Source organism: Erythrolamprus reginae, chromosome 2 (assembly GCF_031021105.1).
Source record: "Erythrolamprus reginae isolate rEryReg1 chromosome 2, rEryReg1.hap1, whole genome shotgun sequence".
Taxonomy (NCBI): Eukaryota; Metazoa; Chordata; class Lepidosauria; order Squamata; family Dipsadidae; genus Erythrolamprus; species Erythrolamprus reginae.
Window position 1 is genome coordinate 353,970,687 of NC_091951.1, and position 14,391 is coordinate 353,985,077.

The window sequence follows — 14,391 nt, forward strand, 5'->3', positions numbered from 1 at the left end:
CTGCACCAGCAGGAGGTTGGACTTGAAGACCCACAGAGCCCCTTCCAACACAGACTATAAAGAAATGAAATAAAAGGCTTCCTGACCACACACAGTGTTTCCGTGTGCACACAAAGAGCAATGGGGAGAAAGAAGCACCTTGTGGTACTCTTAGTGTGTCACTGGGGGCTTTGGTGGCAGGAATCAGAAGGGGTCAGCGGCCCCAAATTATCTGCTTAATACAGACCTGTCCAGTTTTATGGGGTTTTGCAGATATTGCATTTTTTTACAAGAACTTCCACCAGCCGGAATATTACAACCCCCTAAAACATCATATTTGTAATTTTTTTTAGCAATAAAGGGTTTTTTTTAAGTTAAGATATGCACATTTGTACATGCAATGCTTCTGCACCGTTAATAGACTACAGAGTGTTGTGGTTAGCTCTGGCCCAGCTCCTGCCCCAAGGACTGTGGATGTGGGGGAGACATCAACGTGCTGCAGGCCTGTGTTGCCCCCGGTGGAATCTGCTGATGAAGGCTCCTCTGACCAAGAAGACATGAGTGACAGGGAGGAGGAGAGTGGGGCAGACAGCTCAGAAGGACATCAATTATCTAGCTCCTCCTTGGATTCAGAACAAGAGTTAACGATAAAGCCACGCATGTGGAGAGCGATGCATAGGCAACAACAACTGAGAGATTATTATCAAAGAAAATGAGGCCACCTGTGGTTGGGTGGGGCTGTGGTCATTAGTGAGGCTGCTATAAAGAGCAGCCTGTGGGTTTGGCCATTGTGGAGGGTTATCTGATCGTTGTGTTTCGTGACTGCTTTACTGACTTTGACCTTTTGTGTGCTGATTTTTCCCCGCTTTGAAACTAAATCAGAGCAAAGTGTGTTTCACTTTGTGAAAGAAGAAGGACTGTGAATTGCCTCACAGCTGCAAGCTAAGTATCTCAGAACTGATAAGGGACTTGTATAAATTACCAGTTTGTTTGGAGACGAGGGCTCTTTGCTATCCCAAAAGAGTTTAAGTGAATTTTCATTATAAAGAACATTGTTTTGAATTTTCAAACGTGTGTGTGTCTGAAATTGTATCTGTGAATTTTTGGGAGGAGTCTACCAGAGAGCCCGACAGAATACAGGGCAGCAAAAACGTAACTTTTATACGCACCAGAAAAGCCCAAAATTTGTGCAACTGACTTTATTGCGATATTCGCTTTATTTGCAGTGGTCTGGAACGGAATCTCTCCGAGGCAGGCCTGTCTAAGCAAGAAATATGCACACCGGGGCTACAGGGAGCAAAATCAAAGGTAGCCGGGATGGTGTAATTGAAGCTTGGCCTAGTTTTTTGTGCGTTCTGTGTGTATGTATGTTGTACACATACAAAACAGCAGGGATGGTGGGGGGGATTGAACTTAAAGTGGCCGAGGTTGGAGAAGTCCTTGTCTTGGCCAGAACCCTTTGAGCTGGGAAGGGGTTGAGTCAGCCCATCCGAAAAATAAACCCCTTTCAATAATACACCAAAAAAGGAAAATATACCAAATGAAGAAATGGTGATTAGGAAAATGCTAGATTGGGCCAAATTAAGCAAATTGACATATGAATGACAGAATAAACAAAATAAAGACTATTACAGGGTTTGGGGAAAACTATATAGCTGGATAGAAAAGAAAAAAGAATTGAATTAACATCTAAGAAAAAGAAAGAATAATTGAAAACAGAATTGTAGCGTATTCAGTTGATTGACCTTGTGCTGGTTTTATGTTTGTAAGAACAGTATGTTTGTATGTTTATTTCTCTTTGGTTTTGGTTTTCATTATTAAAACAAAATATTAAAAACAAATAAACCCCTTTCAATAATGCAAAGTTGCACCCCCTCATCTCTGTTCCCGAGGCTTCTTTGATTTATGTCCCTCAACCATGAGAGAAGATTGTGAAATAGGGTGGTGTAGTGGTTAGAGTCCAGCTCTGCAGGCTACTTAAACTAGCTGCTAGCTGTAGTTCAGCCTTCCATCCTTCCGAGGGGGGTCAAACGAGGACCCAGATTGTTGGGGGCAGTAGACTTATTATGTGTAAACTGCTTAGAGAGGGCTGTAAAAGTACTATGAAGTGGTATATAAGTCTAAATGCTATAAGAGTTTCTTAGGAAAATATGTACTTCTTTCGTAGCAAACCTACACTAACTATTTACACTATCTCTCTAGTAGTTGCTGTACAAAGTACTCACAATTCTCTATTCTCACTTATAATACTCAGCTACAAGTCTTCCCCCACCACAGGCCACACTAATTCACAAGCCACTCTAACCCATCCTAAGCCACAATACCTTCCAGCCAAGCCACAAGCCACACTTATGCAAAGGTGCATTGTGTCTATATACTTTTGTCAGCCAATCAGATTACATTACGGTTTGCATATTCACTGTGACTAAGCAGTTTTGCATTGTTAAAGTTACTACAATTCTTCTCTCTGCAATTTGGAATATTGTGTGGCCACCAAAACTGGAGGCACTACTCCAAATGTGGCCTCACCAAGGCTTTATAGAGTGGTATCAACATCATGATTGGCGCTGCTGTCACAAAGGATACATCACTCTTCCCTTATGTTCTTTCTTGGGAGGATCAGACGGTGGTTTTTGAAACATGTTCCATATGCGGTGTTATTCATGTGAAGTAGAGTGAACCCCAAAGGAATCAAAAAATAGGTTTTATGCTACCTGGAGGCCCAAAATAGGAAGAACATGGGGTGATGTTGCGGTTCTGGAATTGCAAGATGGGTTTTGGAGGTGCCACAACTAATTTTTAGGCCTCGTGGTGCACAGTTTTACCGTAGATGGTGAGAACCAAAGCATTGTATACAATGATTTATGGCTCTTTGGTTGGATCTGGTGTGTTGTGTCTACTTGGACTTGTGAGAGAGGGAAAGAGACAGCCCCTGCCCCATGCCAGTGTTGTACTGTTGCAGCTGGATTAGTTTACCAGTTTGGGAAAGGAAGACCACAAGGAGATAGAGCAACACAGGTTTATTAGGTTCAGAGTATTCATATGACAAAGTCTGAACCCTGGATTAACCATGCCCGAGGTGAGACCCAAAGTGTGGGACGTGTACCCCCAGGGTCACGGGAAGAGTTTGGGGGGGGGGGGGGTGCGTTCAGAAAAAGTTCTGAAATACATCTTGCCTTTTCCAACTTCATATTTATGTGAAGTTGCTTTTTCAGCCTTTGTAGACATTAAGTCGAAAAAAAGGAACAGTCTATGGGACGTGGAACCACATCTCAGATTAACATTAACAACCAGGGAACCAAATTATGACGATCTGCCATCTCAGCACAAACAATTTCATCGTTCTCATTGATCCAAATAAATGTTATTTATAATGTAACTTTTATTTATATTTTATTATGAATAGTTTTATTTTTCATTTATTATTATTTTATGTATATATATATATAGCCACCCTTAGTCTTCGGAGAGGGGCGGCATACAAGTCTAATAAATTATTATTATAATTATTATAATTATATTGATTGTTATTAAAATACATCCATTTTTTTTATGAGGGATACAAAAATTATAGAAGGGGGTACACATATGTCAAAAGTTTGGGAAGCACTGCCTTACATAATGCTTGGATGACCAAGGTGTGTGATCCATCTACCAATGACAACTTGTTATCTATAGATATCATGTCCCTATACACGAAATAAATACAAATCACGTAAACCAGGAAATATGTGGGAAGTTACTTAGCAAAAAGGGAAAGTTAGTTGAAAGGTCTTAGACTGTAGAAATAATGATGAATGTGCTTCTTCCTCAGCTCAAAGGTTGTGAATTATACCATATGCCTCAGCCATATAACCTGGTGCTCTGTTTGAAGACTCATGGGCGGGGGAGGGACAGCCTTATGGTGTCTTTAGTTGCAGGCGCTGTGGTTGGTGCTTGATGGAGTCCTGTGTCCATTTCAGCATCTCCAGGAGTCTCTCCTCTTGGGAGAATCAACCATCTGAGATGCTCTCCTTGTTCAAGTTGCGTTTTTCAGAAGCTGCCCAACCCAAATAGGCCAGCCACAGACCAGGATACCAAATAGGCCAGCCACAGACCAGGATACCAAATAGGCCAGCCACAGACCAGGATACCAAATAGGCCAGCCACAGACCAGGATACCAAATAGGCCAGCCACAGACCAGGATACCAAATAGGCCAGCCACAGACCAGGATACCAAATAGGCCAGCCACAGACCAGGATACCAAATAGGCCAGCCACAGACCAGGATACCAAATAGGCCAGCCACAGACCAGGATACCAGGAACTGAAGTAGAGTGGTCCCTCTACTTAAGAACTTAATTCGTTCCATGACCAGGTTCTTAAGTAGAAACATTTGCAAGTAGAAGCAGTTTTTCCCAGAGGAATCAATGTAAAAGCAAATAATGTGTGCAAACCCATTAGGAAGAAATAAAAGCTCGGAATTTGGGTGGGAGGAGGAGGAGGAAGAAGAGGAGGAGGAGGAGGAGGAGGAGAGTCACTGCCCAGAGCGAAGGGAGCATTTCTTTTCTCTGGGTGCTGGCAGAGGTTTATTCCCTCTCCAAGCGTCCAGAGAAAGGAAAACGCTCCGTTTGCTCTGGGCTGCCAAAGCCTCCTTAAGCGCCACTGAAAGGCTCCTCTGGCAGCCCAGAAAAACCCGAGATGGCCGGGATTAAAGGGGGAATGGCCGGAAACTGGCCGGGCCTTCATGCCGCTCTCAAATTTCCTGGGAAATTATTCTGGGCTTGGGTTCTTAAGTAGAAAATGGTTCTTGAGAAGAGGCAAAAAAATCTTGAACACCTGGTTCTTATCAATGCCAATGTTTGCATATTCATAATTACTAGGTATACTGTTTTTTTCGGGATTTATACAATTTTCTTTCTGTGTTTTATTATGATGAGCCTCTGCATGTTGCAAGATTTGGCAGGAGGCCGATAACATGATTCCTATCATTTGTGTAACAATTTAATGCTGCATGGGAATCAGACTATGGCTTGTATCACGTGCCTAGGATTCGAATTGAGCCTATTATGTGACTCTACACTATTGCCTTTTGGAACATTTTGGTGTACAACTCCATGGTCAGCCCCCTTCTGTGCCATGGTGGCTGTCTTGTGGGCAAGCATCCCCCCAAGATTTGGAACGTCCAGAGCCACCTGGACTTTCTGAAAGACCAAAACCTGGTTGCCCCTCAAGCATTGGACTGGGTGGTTAGATGACCCATGTTGGTTCATCCTATTGCTCGGTTGTTGTTTCTTATTGATTCCAGATGAATGATCTCTCTGGACCCCTGACACGGGCTCATTGATTGATACTGACTGCAATCTCTTTTTATAATTAGAACTGCTTTCTGTTTTAATTTCCTACTAGCTTCCCCAAGGCACAACAGTGAGGAGAGAGGGAGGGAGGGAGGAAAAGACAGGGAGGAAAAGGAAGAAGGAAGAGGGGTAAGGAAAGGAAAGAAGGGAGGAGGGAGGAAAAGGAAAAGAGGGAAGGAAGGAAGGAAGGAAGGGGAGGAAAAGAAAAAGGAAGAGAGAAGGAAGAAGGGGAGGAAGGAAGGAAAAAGAAAGAAAAAAGAAGAGAAAGAAAGAGAAAAAGGAAGGAATAAATGGAAGGAAGGAAGGAAAAAGAAAGAAAGAAAAAGGAAGAGAAAAAAGAGAAAAAGGAAGGAAGAAAGGAAGAAAGAAAGAAAAGAAAGAAAGAAAGAAAGAAAGAGGAGTGTGAGTGAGGGAAGGAGGAAGGAAGGAAGAAGAGAAAAAAAGAAAAAGAAAGGAAGAAAAGGAAGGAAGGAAGGAAGAAGAGAAAAAAAGAAAAAGAAAGGAAGAAAAGGAAGGAAAGAAAGAAAGAAAGAAAGGAGTGTGAGTGAGTGAGGAAAGGAGGAAGGAAGGAAAGAAGGAAGGAAGGAAGGAAGGAAGAAGAAGATAAAAAAACAGAAAAAGGAAGGAAGAAAAGGAAGGAAGGAAGGAAGGAAGAAAGGAAGAAAGAAAGAAAGAAAGAAAGGAGTGTGAGTGAGTGAGGGAAGGAGGAAGGAAGGAAGGAAGGAAGGAAGGAAGTTGCAGCATCTTTCCTATCTATTTGACACCCGAGGTGGAGAGGTCCCCTACTCCTGCATTTTTCACAAGGTCCAAAATCCTTTCTGCAAATCCTCCTTTGCTGAGCCTTCCGTCTCGCTCCATGTCCCCATCCACCCTGGGGATGGCAGTGGTGCCCCCTTTCCTTCTTACACCCTTCTCCTGTCTGCTGTGCCCACTAGGCTCCTGCGCCACTGACCCCCGGCTTCCGTGTCTCTTTGTCTCCTCAGATGGCTTCCCCTGTGCCCGCAGCCTGCTGTGTGGTGTTTGCCGCCATGGTGGTAGTCTACGCTCAGAAGCACAGCCAGCAAGGTGAGTGAGTGGTCAGGGTCTCCTCCTCCTCTTCCTCCTCATCTCTCTCCCCCACCCCAAACAAAGAGGCATCTCTGCTTCTCAGTCTTTGGGGTATTGGGGTGTTTGGCCACTTCTGCCTAAAAGGAGGGGAGCTGTGGGCACAGCCCTTCACCCAACTGACAGCAGGGCAGGGATGAGGTCCTCTGGCTCCAGTGACAAAGAGCTCTCCAACAAACTGATTTTAAGGTTTATTCTTAGCTTAAGCAGAGAGAGAGGAGAGAAAAGGAGAAGGAAGGAAGGGTGGAATGAAGCTGTTAGTACTATGTACATAACTGGTTGGGTTTGGCAATATATACAACAAACTAAACATGTATGCTTAAATGTATTGAAACATTATAGCTTTAAGTGTTAGTGTTACTGGTGGCCACAAGAGGGAGCCAGTCACATGGTTCTCTCTCTCTCTCTCTGCTAGTTCTATTCTATTATGTTCTCTGTAAATGCTGCAGAAGAAAGTTTTATTTTATTTTATTTTATTTTTGTCAAGTATGTACTGGTAGTATACAAATAAATAACAGTTTTTATACATGATCTTGGTACTAATAAGAGAGAAACTTATGACAGAGACAGAAGACACGCTGGGGCACTTATGACTGTCCCTTACTGACCTCTTAGGAATCAGGTGAGGTCAACAGTGCACAGTCTAAGTGTAAACTTTGTGTTAAACGCTGGTTTATGTATTTGTAAGCTGAACAAGTAAGACTTATAATGTTTGTATATGTATTGAGAGTTAATGACTGATTTAACTGTGTATGACTAGGGATGTTCTTGACTGAGATACTTGCCAAAGTAAATAATATACACTTAATGTATCTGGTTTGTATGACTGAGCCATTACTTGTATCTCTGGCCTATCAGCTGGACATCTGCTGGAACTCCACGTTTCCTCTGTGTACGTGTATCTTTGATCATTCAGAGATCAGAGAGAGGGAGGGAGGGAGGAAGAGAGAGAGATGGAGAAAGAGGAAGAGAGAGATGGAGAAAGAGAGATGGAAAGAGAGAGAGAGATGGAGAATAAGATGGTGAGAGAGAGAGATGGAGAGAGAGTTGGAAAGAGAGAGGGGGGAGAGGGAGAGAGAGATGGGAAGAGAGAAAGCGGGAGAGAGAGATTGAGAGAGAGAAAGATGGAGAAGGAGAGATAGAGAGAGAGATGAGAGAGGGAGAGATGGAAAGAGAGAGAGATGGAGAGTGACATGAGAGAGAGATGGAGAGGGAGAGATGGAGAGAGAGATGGAGATGGAGAGAGAGAGAGAGAGATGAAAGAGGGAGATGGAGGTGGAGAGATGGAGAGTGACATGAGAGAGAGATGGAGATGGAGAGATGAGAGAGAGAGAGAGATGGAGAGGGAGAGATAGAGAGAGAGAGAGAGAGAGATGAAAGAGAGATGGAGAGAGAGATGGAGAGAGAGAGAGATGGAGAGAGAGAGAGGGAGAGAGAGAGAGAGGGAGAGAGAGAAAGAGATGGACAGAGAGAGAGAGATGGAGAGAGAGAGAGAGATGGAGAGAGAGAGGGAGAGATAGAAAGAGATGGACAGAGAGAGAGAGAGATTGACAAAGAGAGAAGGAGAGGTAGAGAGAGAGAGAGAGATGCTTCCCATCTTTTTCGGCATGTGTTGCCAAAAAGTGACGAGAGGAAATTATGGTGCTTGGGGCTTATTGTTATTTATTGGTGCAGCGCCCCGGCTGAAGATAACAAATTAATGAGGCCGCGTGGATTGGTGTAAATAACCGTCCCCAACTATTTATTGAAGCCTGCTCTATTATCGCCGTTTTTACCGGAGTTTCATTTAATGTGTCATCCGACATTGTCATAACTCTTTAACAATCAGCCTTGGCCCGAGGAATTGCATAGCGGCAGCTGGAACAGGGGGGTCTCCCTCCCTCGCTCTGTCCAAAGAAGCGGCAGAAGCCAGCCGTATATCGTAAAATTAATAAACGGCAATAACAATAAGGAATAATGGATAACAGATTAATAGGGAGAGGCAGATTAAGACAATGTGTTTCCAATCATGGGAAAGGAAGAACCCCCGGGGAGGGGGGGGCTGGAGAAATGCAGAGAGGCCCACAAAGACCACGTTCCTTGGATGGGAAGACACGGACCACAGTGGGGGCACAAATCTTTGCTACTAAGTGGGACACGGCTGGAGTTTTGCCTCTCTTTACCACTGTTCTTGCCACGGTCATTAAGTGGACCCTTCCGGTTTGCCCATTTGGCTGTATTTTCACTGTTCCAGGTTTCAGTGTGGCCTGCACGAATGCACAGCGACAGGGGGAAGGATTGCGCACATTCACAGGGGCAGTGCAGGGTGTGCGCATGCGTGGGGGCGAGAGAATGGGTGTGGGCTTACACACAGCCACTCTTTTGGCACGCGAATCAGAAAGAAAAGGTTCGCCATCCCTGGTAGAGGTGGTAACTTGCTCAACAGGAGTCACTATGAGAGGGATCTCGGGGTCATAATGGGCAACCATTTAAATAGGAGCCAGCCACGTGCGGCAGCTGCCAAAAAAACCAACACAGTTCTAGGCTGTGTTAGTACTACAGTATGTACATAAAAGTTTAGTTTTGGCAATATATAAAGAAGCTAACCATGAACGCTTGTATGTATTGAAACACTATAGCTTTAAGAGTTAGTGTTTGAGATGGCCACAAGAGGGAGCCAGAAGCATGATTCTCTCTCTCTGCTATTTCTCTTATTTCTCTGTTTGGTATTGCTGATTCATTGTGACTGCTGTAGAAAGAATTGTGTGTTCAGTGATAGTTTATGTATTTGTAAGCTGTACAAGTGAAGCTTGCTTATTTGTTTGTTTGTTTGTCTGTTTATTTTTTTTATTTTATTTGATTTGATTTGTAGACTCGAGGCAGCTTACAGCAATAATAAAACAATGTACAACAAATCTAATATTTAAAAGTAACTAAAAACCCCTTATTTAAAAAGCAAGACTTACACACAAACATACCATGCATAAACTATATAGGCCTGGGGGAGACATCTGAATTCCCCCATGCCTGATGGCAGAGGTGGGTTTTGAGGAGTTTACGAAAGGCAAGGTGGGTGGGGGCAATCCTAATCTCCGGGGGGAGCTGGTTCCAGAGGGTCGGGGCTGCCACAGAGAAGGCTCTTCCCCTGGGTCCCACCAGACGACATTCTTTAGTCAACGGGACCCGGAGAAGGCCAACTCTGTGGGACCTAATTGGTCGCTGGGAGTTAATGTATTGAGAGTTATTGACTGATTTGGCTGTGCATAACTGGACTGTTTAATTTGACTACAGTATTTGCTAAGGAAAAATACTAATTTTATACATTTTAATGTATCTGTTTGTGTATGATTGAACCATTGCTCATATCTCCTGACTATCTGCTGGATATCTGCTACAATTCCACGTTTCCTTTGCATATGTGGGACCTTGATAACTCAGGGTCGCTCTGCATTAAGAGAGGGATAGAATCAAGATCAAATGAAGTGTTACTATCACTTTACAAGGCCTTGGTAAGGCCTACACTGGGAGTACTGTAATACCTGTACATTTGAACTATAATAATAATAATAATTATTATTATTATTATTATTATTGTTGTTGTTGTTATTATTGTTATTGTTATTGTTATTGTTTTTGTTATTATTGTTATTTATTAGATTTTTATGCCGCCCCTCTTGGAGGACTCGCAGCGGCTCACAACAGCAATACAACATGTACAAATCTAATGTTAAAAAACAATTTAAATCCCTTATTATGAAAAGAAAAACAATCACACAACCTAACAGACCATACATAAAACCATAATAGCTAGGGGTATATCAGTTCCCCCATGCCTGGCAACATAGGTGGGTCTTCATGAGCTTTGGAAAGGCAAGGAGGGTGGGGGCTATCCTCATCCCTGGGGGGAGTTGATTCCAGAGTGCCGGTGCCGCCACAGAGAAGGCTCTTTCCCTGGGTCCCGCCAGATGGCATTATTTTGTTGACAGACCCCGAGAAGGCCGACTCTGTGGGGCCTAATCGGTCGCTGGGAACCCCAGTCAGAAGCTAATCACATCCCTATCCGCCTTCTTGGGCAAAAGTGAAAAGCAGGTGAAACTCCTTCCTGGAGTCATCGGTCTCCTCCACCTACGTCTCCTCTCGCTCTTTGCTTTCTCTGCTCATCAGGATCGGCCCCTATAATTTAGAGTCTCTCCCTGCCCCCGGGAGAAGTCCTGCCTTCTAGCAAGCGGGTGGATTTCTCCATTTTTAAAAGAGTTATTGATCCACACCTTGGCTGAATTAACTCACCTTTAAATAAGAATCAGTTTTGTTCCCCTGAGAGCAGGGAGGAGGGAGGCAAACGCCATTGGAAATGAAAAACCTTGTGGGGGCCACCTGTTCAGGTAGCAATAGCATTTAGACTTATCTACTGCTTCACAGTGCTTTGACAGCTCTCTCTAAGCAGTTGACAGAATCAGCATATTTGCCTCCAACAATCTGGGTCCTCATTTTACCCACCTTGGAAGGATGGAAGGCTGAGTCAACCAAGGATGGAAGGAAGGGAGGGAGGGAAGGAGGGAAGGAAGGAAGGGAGATGAGATGGATGGAAGGGAGGGAGGAAGGGAGATGAGATGAGATGAGATGAGATTGATGGATGGAAGGAAGGATGGGAGGGAGGGAAGGAAGGAAGGAAGGGAGATGAGATGGATGGAAGGGAGGGAGGGAGGGAGGGAGATGAGATGAGATGAGATTGATGGATGGAAGGAAGGAAGGGAGGGAGGGAGGGAAGGAAGGGAGATGAGATGGATGGAAGGGAGGGAGATGAGATGAGATTGATGGATGGGAGGAAGGATGGGAGGGAAAGAGGGAGGAATAAAAAGTGATAGGAGGAAGGGATGATAGCATTAGAAAAAACATTTAGGCATATCCCACTTCATAGTGTTTTCACAGCCCTCTGTAAGTGGTTTGCAGAACCAGCCTCTTGCCCCCAACCATCTGGGTCCTCATTTGACCCACCTCAAAGGATGGAAGGCTGAGTCAACCTTGAGCCTGTGGTGGGATTTGAACTCCTAAATTACAGCTAGCATGTAGCTGAAGTATCATGCAGTGCACCATCCAGCTCTGGTGTTGCTCGTCCTGCCTCCTTGGCTTAGCAACTGACTACAAATAAGCCCTTGACTTACAACATTTCAATGAGTGACTGTTTGAAGTTACAAGTTTCAACAGCCCTGAAAGAAGTAACTTGTGTCTCTTTTTCACATTTATGACCGTTGCCACATGCCCATGGTCACATTCAAATGCTTGGCAACTGGTCCATACTTATGACAATTGCCATGTCGCAGGCTGATGTAGCACCCCCTTTTGCAACCTTCTGACAAAGTAAATCAATGGGGATTCACTTAACGCCCATTACTTTATTTGCATTAACTTCTAATGGAAATTCTGCCTTCCATTCAATAACAAATATAGCCCAGCACAGCAATTTATTTCCACTAGACTACCATTTTATTTTTTTTTTAACCTGCCTACATTTTAAACGTATTTATTGTCTTGTCCCTGATTTCATGCATTAATATACATTAATATATTAATATATAATATAAATATAAATATAAATATATACGTATATGTCACATGTTTTTTTGCTGAATTTGAACATTAAGGGAGACTAGGATAGATCTATTTCGGCCTTATTTTGGCCTCATCAGCTAGCCATACCCACTGGGACTTGAACCTGCAACCTTTGCCTTGTAAGGCAGAGAATTATCCTCTAGGCTACAGTATCCAATCTCTTTAGCTCTGCACCAGGGAAGGGTTACATATTTTTCTGTCGAATATATATTACTATACTAGCTGTAGCTGGCCAGGCGTTACTGTGGGTCAGTCTGGTTAAAAAGAGAGAAAAGAGAAAGCACACGTTTCTAATATGTGTAATGTCACAATGCTTGTGGGTATACAATATTTGTTGTTGTTCCATTGCCTGTGAACCTATAGAAACATAGAAGATTGAGGGCAGAAAAAGACCTCATGGTCCATCTAGTCTGCCCTTATACTGTTTCCTGTATTTTATCTTACAATGGATATATGTTTATCCCAGGCATGTTTAAATTCAGTTCCTGTGGATTAACCAACCACATCTGCTGGAAGTTTGTTCCAAGCATCTACTCCTCTTTCAGTAAAATCATATTTTCTCCCGTTGCTTCTGATCTTTCCCCCAACTAACCTCAGATTGTGTCCCCTTGTTCTTGTGTTCACTTTTCTATTGAAAACACTTCCCTCCTGGACCTTATTTAACCCTTTAACATATTTAAATGTTTCGATCATGTCCCCCCTTTTCCTTCTGTCCTCCAGACTATACAGATTGAGCTCATTCATAGAGATTGTCTGATTTGCCGACTCTAGAGCATGCAAAATATAATTGTCCGTGTGAGAAGCAATCCGTGTGTAGATCTGGTCCAGGGGTAGGCAAAGTTGGCTCTTCTGTGCATTATGGACTTCAACTCCCGGAATTCCTGAGCCAGTCATGCTAGCTCCGGAACTCTGGGAATTGAGGTCCACATGTCATAGAAGAGCCACCTTTGCCTACCCCTGATCTAGCCAAGTTATCGACTTCCTTCCTTGCATCCAGATTAGCACAAGTGCTATTTTGGTGTGTGTGTGTAAAAGGTGGGTCTTGTACTGCGAAAAATAGTGTGTTTTATTTGCAGACTTAAATGTGTCTCTGACCTATAACAATGGTGGAAATGGACCTGTTTTAAGCACCTGCATGTTTTTACCTGTCACAGGTGTGACATCTATATAATATAGATATATAAAAACATGTGCATATTTGAATGCAACGTTGTGTCAAATTTCCAAAGCAAGCAGTGAAGAACTTTAGGAGATTTAAGATTTTGAACAAACAGACATTTGCATTATTATTTAGATAGATTAAACATGGGCTACCAGCTGCCTTTGAGCATCCCTTGTTTCCTCCATCAGATTCTCTACATCTATATATTTTATTTTGTGTGTGGAAAGATGTGTTTTGAATGAGAAGGGGTCAGTGGGGGGGGGCACCGTGGATTAGGGGAATCTGATCTAAGGTCCACTTTGCTACCCTGGATTCATGATGGGCGGTTGGGCCCTTTGAGGAGATGCTCCTGTTAAAGAGGGAGAAGGACCCTCCCTCCCTCCAGAGCTGGGCTTGGTCCTCCCTCTGCCCATGCTCAGAGACATCTGTGAGCTGCATCTCTGCTCCCCTGAAGGTGGATATGAAACCTGTTTGCCACCAATTTGACCTCCCCTCCAAACAGATACACACCTGGATTGAAAACTAGCATTTCAGGGGGCAGGTCATCTTGGAAACCTCCCTCTTCCCCCTTTGCAGTCTCCTGGATGGGGGGGGCTACTTAGCTCTGCTCTCTGGCCTTGGGTTACAAGAGGGCCCTTCTCCCCAGGGAGTGGGCTTTGCCTTTGAAATGTCAAGTGGGCTTTTGCGGAAGAAGAGGTTTAACCCGCTCAGCAAGAATTGGGCACTTGAGCAACGAGATGCATTTGCAAAGAACTGAAGGACTCAGGAGCCCAGATGTCAGGCCAGGATTATATATATATTTATTTGGAGAAACCTTCTTAGAGGGGGAAAAAACCCAGTTGAAACATCCTGGAATGTTTTAGCTGTCTGGAAGAATTGATAAAGGCGGGAGTGGTTAGGTTGGGTAGAGTGGAGGGGAGGGGAGTGGAATAAAATAGGAAAATATGATAGAATTTAGATAGAATAGAATAGAATAGATTAGATTAGATTAGAATAGAATAGAATATGGAAATAATAGAATAGAGTAGTAGAGTAAGAGTGGAGTGGAATAGAATGGAATAAAATAGGAAAATAGAATAGAATTTAGAAAGAATAGAATAGAACAGAACAGAACATGGAAATAATAGAACAGAGTAGTAGAGTAGGGTAGGGTAGATTAGATTAGAACAGAACAGAATAGATTCCTTCCCCAAGATCCAGGGTGGCACAGTGGTTAGAGT

General features: G+C 43.5%; 1 protein-coding gene across 2 annotated transcripts in view; it reads left to right on the forward strand.

Moving 5' to 3' along the window:
- CNTFR (ciliary neurotrophic factor receptor) overlaps positions 1 to 14,391 on the forward strand; it is a 368,226-nt gene that overhangs the window by 225,371 nt on the left and 128,464 nt on the right. For both annotated transcript variants that reach the window (XM_070743665.1, XM_070743666.1), the window contains one exon: positions 6,300 to 6,381. In XM_070743665.1, the coding sequence (XP_070599766.1) occupies positions 6,300 to 6,381 (82 nt within the window). The remainder of the gene's footprint in view (positions 1 to 6,299; positions 6,382 to 14,391) is intronic.